Source organism: Orycteropus afer, unplaced genomic scaffold, assembly GCF_000298275.1.
Source record: "Orycteropus afer afer isolate SDZICR_OR568_19922 unplaced genomic scaffold, OryAfe1.0 scaffold00387, whole genome shotgun sequence".
Classification (NCBI taxonomy): Eukaryota; Metazoa; Chordata; class Mammalia; order Tubulidentata; family Orycteropodidae; genus Orycteropus; species Orycteropus afer.
Genome location: NW_006921974.1, coordinates 1,460,000 through 1,470,406, shown reverse-complemented (window position 1 = coordinate 1,470,406; position 10,407 = coordinate 1,460,000). Strand labels below are relative to the sequence as shown.

General features: G+C 38.4%; 1 protein-coding gene across 1 annotated transcript in view; it reads right to left on the bottom strand.

Annotated features, from left to right (window-relative positions):
• The window catches only part of LAMP2 (lysosomal associated membrane protein 2), a 60,435-nt gene that overhangs the window by 9,606 nt on the left and 40,422 nt on the right, over positions 1–10,407 (bottom strand). The window contains exons 6-8 of the mRNA XM_042782604.1: positions 9,549–9,671; positions 4,583–4,646; positions 4,033–4,197 (exon numbers count right to left, since the gene is read on the bottom strand). Coding sequence (XP_042638538.1) covers positions 4,033–4,197; positions 4,583–4,646; positions 9,549–9,671 — 352 coding nt within the window. The remainder of the gene's footprint in view (positions 1–4,032; positions 4,198–4,582; positions 4,647–9,548; positions 9,672–10,407) is intronic.

Sequence of the window (10,407 nt, the reverse complement as noted above, 5' to 3'; positions counted from 1 at the left end):
TGCAAACCATGCAACCCCCTTGTGCTAGTTTCCTGTGCATGTTATATACATGTACACATTATTTACATGGCCAAATTTTATGTGAAAATGTAGTACTGGAAGGCTAAAAAGAATTCTGCATTAATTTTAGATGTACCAACTGTCTATTTACCACATACCACCTAATGTTTATATGAGAAAGCAAACCATTTCAGCATGTAGAGGCCAATTTATGGTACAAAGAACTAATACTCTAAATGGGTACCACCTAGCATTTATTTCTAAAGTACCTAGAAACTGGATTGAAATGCCCAGTGGAAATAGTCTTGTGTCTTGTACTTTAAAAGGTTAAAATATCTAGGTTTTATTTTAAAGGATTAAATATGATTAACACCTATTATAGAATTTAAAATGCTTCTGTAGCTTCTGTCATTATGTTGTTGTTGTTACGTGCCGTCGAGTTGGCCCCAACTCATAGCGACCCCTCCTTGGGTTTCCGAGGCAGTATCACTACAGAAGTAGAATTGCCCAACCTTCCTTCTGAGGAGTGGCTGATGGGTTTGAACCACCAGCCTTCTGGTTAGCAGTCAATGCCTTAGGCACTATGCTACTAGAGATCCTTTTGTCATTATAGCCACATTAAATACAAATGTATTAAAAAACAGCATTAGAAAAGCTTTTATTTAAGAACATAGTATTAGACCCTGTTCAGATCTATTGGCATATCTCTCATAGGTCAAATATGCAGCAATGCCAGAGTAGCTAAGTTAACCTGCAAACAAAACCATAAAGAAGTACAAAAGGAGCAAGTACAAATTCAATGTAAGAACATGTTGTCCCAAATCAACTACATGCTAGGGGGGGCACTTCTTAAAAATTGTTCTTGCTAAACTATAAATTTCTGACCAGACTATTTTTAAAGCAAAAACACTGAAAAAATAATTCAAGACAATAAAAATGAAACCTATAATCCAGGTGATTTTACACATGCCTTTCGCTGTAGAAATGTTGTGGTGTGCCACTGAGTCCATTCTGACTCATAGCAACCCCAAAGGGCAGAGTAGAACCGCCCCATAGGGTTTCCAAGGTTGTAAATTACGGAAGCTGACTGCCACATCTTTCTCCAGAGTGGTTGGTGGGTTCAAACCACCAACCTTTTGGTTAGCAGCTGAGTGCTTAACCATTGCACCACCAGGACTTAAATTCCTTGGTTGGGAAAACCAAAATCATGTTGCTAAGTTGTAGTTTATAGTTTTTGTTGGTATTTTGTTTGAATTTGAAATCCCCCATATTACCCATTCCAGAACCAGGATTACAACTAAATGTACCTTAAATTGAGTATCTCATGTTGGAACTTGTACTTGCTTCATTATTTTTTAATGGCAATAACATGTATTAGCATTACAGAGTCTGATATCCGACATAACTTTTTCTTCTGCCAATTAGGTAAGCAATCACTATAACGATAATCAAGCCTGAAAGACCAGCACCAACTATAATTGGTATTAGAATGGTGTCATCATCCAGCGAACACTCCTGGGCTGTAGATGAGAAAAAGTGTGTAACAAATAATGAGTATAAGCAAAAAATAATGTCCAAAAGTAAAAGATGTTGACTCAAAAGTCAGAAATTCTCTTAGAAGAGCAATTTTAGGTAACTAAGACAGGTCTACTTTCATGATAAGGCTACAGAAAATTATGGATTATTTTATAAGTAAAACCCTAAAATATATCTGTCCTTTTGTTTATGTATGTGCATATGCATGTACAGATATTCGCATATATATGAATACAGTTTATATTATAGTGTATATACATATACATGTGTATATATTTATGTTACAAATTTTTTTCAAAATAGGAGCATTACTTCATCAAAAAATAAGGAACTAACCCAGCCCATTTCTCCACAGCCTCTCAGCAGTAGGGTAAATGTTGTTTAGGAAAATGGAACCCATCAAGAAGGTATCATGGGATCAGAACAGCCAGGTTGGCCCTGGAGTTCGTGTAGAGCAGGAGTCAGCAAACTATAGCCCATGGGGGCAGGGCCAACCCAGCCCAAGAGCTACAAATGGTTCTTATATTTTCAAATGGCTCCAAAAAAAAATCAATAAAAAGAAGACTACTTTGTGACACATGAAAATTATATGAAATTCAGATTTCGGTATCCATAAATGACATTTTATTGCTGAGGTATTGCCAATGGCTGTTTTTGTGCTACAATGGTAGAGGGTTAAATGATTCTGACAAAAACTGTATGGCTACAAAGCCGAAAATATTTACTGTCTGGGCTTTTGCAGGAAAAAAGTATGCAGATCTCTGACTTAAGAGTATACAAAAGTCACAAACTGATTTACATTTCTTATCAATCTGGTCAGGGCTGGCAGTCTGTAGACGTTTGTTTCCATTTCTACCCAATACTCTGATCCAGTGAAATCCAATCAACATTCTTCTACCTAACTACAATTCTATTTACTCCCGCTACACAGTCAAGTATTGTGTTTATAGGTACCTACAGCCAAGAACCTAGTTCCACAAATAGCTTGTGCATTCATTATTAGTGTTAAATGTTATATACCCCTCCTTTGAGTGATATTTACATACATGAACATCAAAGTTTCAAATTAGAGAAAGAACACAGCTCATCTCTGTTAAGGATCATAACGTAAACAGGCTTGAACTGATATTAACACTACAAATGACTTTCAATTCTAAACATAAAATTAGTCCCAAAGTAAGGGTGATAATGTAAGGGAGGCTAGATAAAGACTCCCAAAATAAAGCCATTAAAGGATCAAGGTAATTGAAGTATATAAGCAAAACTAAAAAAAGAGAAAATGAATGCTGGAAAGTATTTTTGTAGTGTGATTAACCTATCAAGTCACAAAAATGATAGGGTGAAGAGCCTGATGTTTTCAGCCTAACCGACTCCGACTAGGTAATCAGAACTACTACAAAAGCAGTGGAATAGCTCACAACATATTCTCTTTTTAAACCTCACTTCCACATTTCCTCCTAAACCCTAGAGTTCAATTGTAAAGAAGGCTGTGGAATAGCTCTACTCGACAGAGCTGTAATCCACAAACATCCTATTTTTGGTCATCAGTTTAAAATGTCAAGTAAATAAAGGAATTTTTCTGTACTTTATTTCTTCTGAGGGGGCTCTGGTGGCATAGTAAGTCATTTGGCTGCTAACCAAAAGGCCAGTGTTTCAAACCCACCAGCCATTCTGCAGGAGAAAGATGAGGCAATCCACTTCTGTAAAGATTTATAGCCTTAGAAACCCTGTGGAGCAGTTCAGTGTTGTCCTGTGGAGTCACTATGAGTTGGAATCGACTCGATGACAATGTGTCTTATTTCTTCATGTAAATTCTAATCTTGGAATGTCAAATATATCTTTTGTACAGATATAAAAATTACAATGACCCCTTTGGTAAGGGCTTCATAAAAAACCTGATAAATACCACCATTAGCCCTGGGGAGATCTTTAAACAGCCTCATCATTCACACAGCATTTATCTACTAAAACTCTCTAGATTATTTTATCTAGAAAAAATATAGTTCATGACATTTGAGGGCTTTGCTACCATTCTAACTTTAGTCTTAAGACCAAATTGTTTCATTGAGTGAAAATATTTCCAGGCAGAAGATGGCACCAAGAAAGCACATGCAAAATGCTCACTCCTACTGCTCCCAGGTGTCCTCTGTATCATGAAAGAGAAAAAGAAAACCTAGGGGGAGCATCTCCAGTTTATGCAAAGCTCACTTAAAATTTCCATGAGATTTTAGCTTTAAGAATTTTGTCACAAATGGTTCACCAAAAAAAAAAAAAAAAATCTATTCTGAACAAAATGATGAGCCAAATTTAAGGATTATTTGTAGATACCAAGGACTAGAGTTACACAACTTGTCCAAGGCTATGAGAAATTTACAGCAGAGTGAAGAGCTGAATTCATAGTCTCAATTTCAATGTTTAAATTCCCAGGACTCAAATGAAAAGCCACTTATCAGTCAACATAAGAACAGAAATTAATAAAATGCACCTGATTCTTACCTGTGGAATACTTTCCTTCCATCACATTGAAAGGCTGAACCCTTAGATCAAAGGTATTTATCTGAAATGTTCCAGATACCAAAAGCGTCTGCTCTTTGTTGCACATATAAGAACTTCCCAGTGGGGCGCCCCAGTAGCTAAGATTGTTGTTTACAAAACTGAAAACTTTAAAGAAAGGAACAGGTTAGTAAATTCTTTTTCCTATAAACATCAAAAATAGGATAGCCCTCGCAATTTTATAATTAAATGTGAGAGTTTAGGGTACAGGATCTATCTACAAAAAGCAATTCTTACTATTACTAGGTTCCTTATGTTTCTACAAATATTTTATAGTCTAAAATAAGTAACATCTTATCCACCATACTTTGAAAAGATATGATACTGTAAAAATAGAGCACCCTAGTTCTAAGTTATTAATTTTAAATTGTGGCTAAGATACAATTTTTACACAGAATCATCTGTCCCATTAAATAAGACATTATTTGGTAACAAGACAATTATGGTATTCGTCCAATCTAACCTATATTCTTCTCCCCAGGCTGATGCTTACCAGAGCCATTTCCCAAATTCATGCTGATATTCACTTCCTTCAGGTAGAACTGGTTTTCATTTTTCTGTTTAAAAAAGAGCTTCCAGTTAATATAGCACAACTGTCTAACAAACCAAACCAAACCAAATTCACTGTCATGTCGGATCCAACTTGCGGCAACCCTTCCTTGGGTTTCTGAGGCAGTATCACTACGGAAGTAGACTGCCCAACCTTCCTTCCGAGGAGTGGCTGGTGGGTTTGAACTGCCAGTCTTCTGGTTAGCAGTCAAATGCCTTAGGCACTACACCACCAGAGCTCCTGGTACAGCTAATATATACAGAAAAAAGCAAGCTAATACTATTACCACATGAAAGATGAAACCATGGATTAGACCTGGGCCAGCAGAAAAAACTGCAACTAAGTAAAGAACTCAAAAGGTGATCACAACCCTTTTCCTGTACATTTAGTTTCTGGTTTTTGGACCCCAGCTGTAGTCATGTGATTCTTGAATACTCAGCAAATTTATTTCCTCAACTGTACTTCTATTAGTTACTTCTGAGCCCGTTCCCACCAGCCTGGATCACAACAGCCTCTCTTCACTGGTCTCATTACAATTCAGATGCTCCAGCTCTCATCTCTCCTTCTCATTGCTATGAGTTATCTTTCTGAAGCACTCATCTGATAAGCCCCCACACACACACATACACAAAAAACTCACTGCCATTGACTCATTCGACTCATAGCAACCCTACAGGACAGAGTAGAACTGCCCCCACAGGCTGTCATCTTTACGGAAGCAGACTGTCACATCTTTCTCCTGCAGAGCGGCTGGTCAATTCAACCTCTAACCTTTTGGTTAGCACCTGAGAGCTTTAACCACTGTGTCACCAGGGCTCCTAATATGATCTGCAGTCATTCAAATTATTGAAAGCTTACTACATTCATGGAAACATGTTTCAGTGCTCCAGAGAGCTAGCAAAATGAATTCAACTTGGATCCTGCTCTCACCATGTTTGCAACCTGCCCAAGAAGATAAAATACATAACTATATGGCAAAAAATGAAGAAAAGATTGAAGCAGTCAAGAATCTCATTTTACGTGGATCTACAATAAATGTCCATGGAAGTAGCAGACAAGAATCAGGTATTATATTCCACTGGGCAAATCTGCTGCAAAAGATCTCTTTAAAATATTGAAGAGCAAATGTGCCATTCTGAAGACTAAGATGCACCTAACCCAAGCCATGGTATTTGCAATTGGCTCATGTGCATATGAAATCTGCACAATGAGTAAGGAAGGCTGGAGAATTGACGCATTCGAATTGTGGTGCTGGTGAAGAATACTGAAAATACCATGGACTGCCAGAAGAACGAACAAATCTATCTTGGACAAAGTATAGCTGGAATGCTCCTTAGAAGTGAGAATAGTCAGACTTCATCTAAGAACCGTTGTCAGAAGGGACTAGTCCCTGGAGAAGGGTATCATGCTTGGTAAAATAGAGGGTCAGGAAAAAAAAAAGGAAGACCCTCAATGAGATGGACTGACACAGTGGCTGAGATGATGGGCTCAACCATAGCAAATATTGTGAGGATGGCAGAGGACTGGGTTGTGTTTCACTGTGTTGCACATACGGTCACTATGAGTCAGAACTGACTCAACAGCACCTAACAACAAAAACACTGCAAAACAGAAAGTGACAAGTTATGAAAATTAATAGGAAAGTTATGAAAAATAGGAATTAATAGGAAAATTAATAGGAAATTACTCGTAACTAGGGAAGTAGCAAAAGTAATGCAAGCTTAGGGATGGGGGCATTTGATGTGGGCAGGATTCAGTTAGGAAACAAGTGGAAAGGGGGCATTCGAAAAGGCAACAGCATGAGCAAAGGCAGTTAGAAAATCAGCATACTCACAAGATGACAGCATTTACTGAGAACTTACTAAATGTCAAACACTATTCTTTAAGCTTTACATATAAAGCATCATTAGATGCAACACCCCTATACAGTAAGTGCTGTGCTCTGAAATAGGGTAATGGAAGCACTGAGGTAACTTCCCTTAAAGGTATATACTACAATTAGTAAGCAGGTACTGGCCTGGGATTTGAGCCCAGGAATTCTGGCTGCAGAGCCTAAGGACTGGTTACACTGTGCTCTTCTGCCTCACAGGATGTGCATAGGAGACAGTGGGATGGAAGCATAAGATTCATGAAGAGAAAGCAAAGGAAACAAAGGCTGGAGATGCAGGTTTACACTGAATGGTGGGGCTGGATTTGAACTATTCCCCTGCTGTGGAGTTTAGATGTTACCAGTAGCTAACACAGAATGGCTGTGCTTTAGGAAGACTAAGCTGATGCAGAAGAAGGTTAGGGTAAGGGAGGGATAGAAGAGGCTAGTTAGAAGGCTGTTTGAATAGTCCAGGAAAAAGATGATACAACCTACAACCACGGCAGAGGCAGTGAGGAATGAAAACAAAAGGACAGACTCAAAAGAAATTTCAGAGGGAAGCATAAAGGAGGATTTGTCAACCTTACCATCTTCCTCTGCTTAGGCTATGTCTAGGCTTGGCATTCAAAGCTCCCCACATTTTGTCCCAACTACATTCCCATACTAACCTTTCACTAAGTGTGCCGCATGCCTCATTCTCCCAGCTGTACTAGATTGCATCCCTTTATCCAAGGAAAACCTGTATTTTTCCACTCCTCCTCTTACCTCCTCTTACCCATCCTTGAAGGTCCAGCTCAGATACCATACCTTCTAGTAAACCTTCCTGACTCTCCTCCAGCAAGAATGAACTGCTCCCTCCTCCATTCTCCCATAGCACTTGGTTTTTTTAACTCTGGTACAGCATTCATCCCACTTTTACATGCTGTCCACCACACTCTATTGCCTAAAGAATCAAGTTCAAAAGCTTTAGCAAGGCATTCAAAGCCTTCCACACACACACACACACACACACACACAAAAGGTTTAAAAAAAAAGTCATCCATTTCTACCTTTACACTGAATTTTGGGCACCTTAAGAACACAGGTGCACAGGCCAGGTATGAAACATGTAACTAAACACATCTACTTTTTATATATCAGATGTTGATACTATTTCTCTATTCCCAGATAAAGTAATCTGATTTAAAAGCAGAAATATTTTTCCTCCATTTATACAGAAACTCCTGAGAAACTGCTTTACATTGACAGTCCTCAACATTCCCCCCAAATATAGTTGAAGAGCCAAGCTCTGAAGTACTGATTTTCATATTCATACTTGCTGAAACATGAATACACATATGCCTCTCATAACAAAATTATGGTGATAATAATTGCTTATGAGAAGGTAGGAATAAAGGTCTCTGGTGATTGGTAGCATAGTGCCTAAGGCACTTGACTGCTAACCAGAAGGCTGGCAGTTCAAACCCACCAGCCACTCCTTGGAAGGAAGATGGGGCAATCTACTTCCGTAGTGATACTGCCTTGGAAACCCAAGGAGGGGTCGCTGTGAGTCGGTTCCGACTTGACAGCACATAACAACAACAACAGCAAGAATTAGAATAGAACTTGGAACTTTCTGTTGAGGGTTCAGCCCTTGATGTAAGCATGAACCATAAAACATGCATGTTGGTTTAATGAGTTACCGCATATAAAATATTTAGTAGGGCCTAAGCTATTTGACTGCTAACCAGAAGCCTGGCAGTTCAAATCCACCAGCCACTCCTCAGAAGGAAGACTGGGCAATCTACTTTCGTAGAGATACCGCCTCAGAAACCCAAGGAGGGGTGGCTATGAGTTGAACTGACTTAAAGGCAGTGAGCTTGGTTTGTTTTGGAGTTAAAGCCTCCAAAAGGTGGTCTAAAGGATTAGAGGACAGTAGCTCTAACAATGGGCTCAGGTATATAGCAAGGATTGTGAGGCTGCACAGAACCAGGTCAGTGTCTCGTTTTGTTGTACATGGGGACACTATGAATTGGCAGCAACTCAAGAGCACCTAACAACAACAGCATTAGAGGACAAACATGAAATTCTTCTAACCAATAAAAAAGAAAAACACTAATGAAATTACTTGCATATGTCTAGCTTACATATATTTATTGCTTTTTTGATGTGGTTAAATTTTTGCTCCTACTTTAAAGTCTATATAATAGCAGTATGGCCACTCTGTTTTTTAAAATTTTTATTTTGTTGTTACTGTTGAGAACATACACAGCAAAACATACACCAATTAAACAGCTACTAACGTGCAATTTAGTGACTCGTCAAGTTGTGCAACCATTCTCACTCTCCTTTCCTGAGCGGTTCCTTCCTGCATTAACTTACACTCACTGACCCCTAAGGTTCCTATCTAATCTTTTGAATTGTTGCCGTCAGTTTGATCCTATATAAATAGATCATAAAGGACACAGTGATCAAGGCAGACATTCTTTACTAGCTAAGCCAAACTATTATTTGGTTTTGAAAAGACTTCAGAGGGATATTTTTGGTTGAAGGTTTAAAGATTCTCGCAGGGCAATACTTTCAATGGTTCATCCAACCTTTATGGCTCCAAGAAGTCTGGTGTGCATGACAATTTGGAATTATGTTCTTTAGTTTCCCGCTTTTGATGAGTATTATTCTATATAATCTTTGATCAAAATACTCAGTAATGGTACCCAGGCGCCATCCAGTTCTTCTGGTCTCATAGCAAAGAAAACAGTTGTTTATGGAGACAACTAACCACATATTCCATATCCTTCTATTCCTGACTCTTTCTTCCTCTGTTGCCCCAGGTGAATAGAGACCAATTGTTGTGCCTTGGATGGGGCACGCCACTCCTGATGAGCATTAATGTAAGAGTCTAGTCCACAGATCTCTAAGGAGACCCTGAAGGATAAACAGGGATCAATGTTCATAATTTAGTGCTGAAATGGAAAATAAAGCCAAATACTCCCCACAATTCTTCAAAGTTTCAGATGTGTTTGCAAGAGAAGGAACCAAATTTTAGAAAATTATGTTACTCACCACAGCAAAGACAAAGTCAAGATAGTTGATGTTGCTGCTATTCAACCTAAGTAGTGCAGTTTGAGGATGACAGCTGCCAGTGAAGTCAGTTGTGTTGGGGTTGATGTTAATAACTGAAACAGTCTTTGGGGAAGAAGAGGAAGGCAACATACAGATTACAATAAAAGCCTACAGCAAAACCTTATACTCTAATAATACCAAGTTCAGTATAGAATAAAAAAAAATCCTTTGCTGGATTCTTAAATTTATGGCATCTTACTTTCAAACAAAGCTGGCATAGACCCTCACAAGCTATGATTCAGAACACTGATTTAAAAAAAAAAAATTAGAAGGAAGCTTCCTCAATAATGAGCCAAAGGAAAACATACAAGAGCCAACTGTCTAGCTTGTTTAAGTCACAGCAAGCACCCTGGCAATGGGATTTGTTTGTTGGTACTCCCTCTGTAGCCTCAGTGGAATATTGCAGCTAGAAGTAAGGGCCGTTATGTACTTGAGCATGTCTATTCAATCCAAGCTGCAGCAACAGATAGCTACACTGTCCCCATACATAAACCTACAGTGCATTTCAAATAAAAGTCTGAAAGAATTAGATTTAAAATGGACCAAAATAAAGATCAAGTATTTGTATTCATTTTACTTTTCATAGTATTTTACTGTTTTCAGTGAAAGTTTACACAGCAAATTAGGTTTTACGGAAGTTATTCAGTGACATGAGTTAACAAAATGTGTCAACAATCTCTTTCTTGTTGTTCTGTTTCCAGAACTCTAGTTTCCCTGCCCTCCTGTCTCCTCTTCTTTGCTTTAGAGTAATTGTTAACCTTTAGGTTTCATACAGATGGCTTTTCTTTTTTTTTTTTTT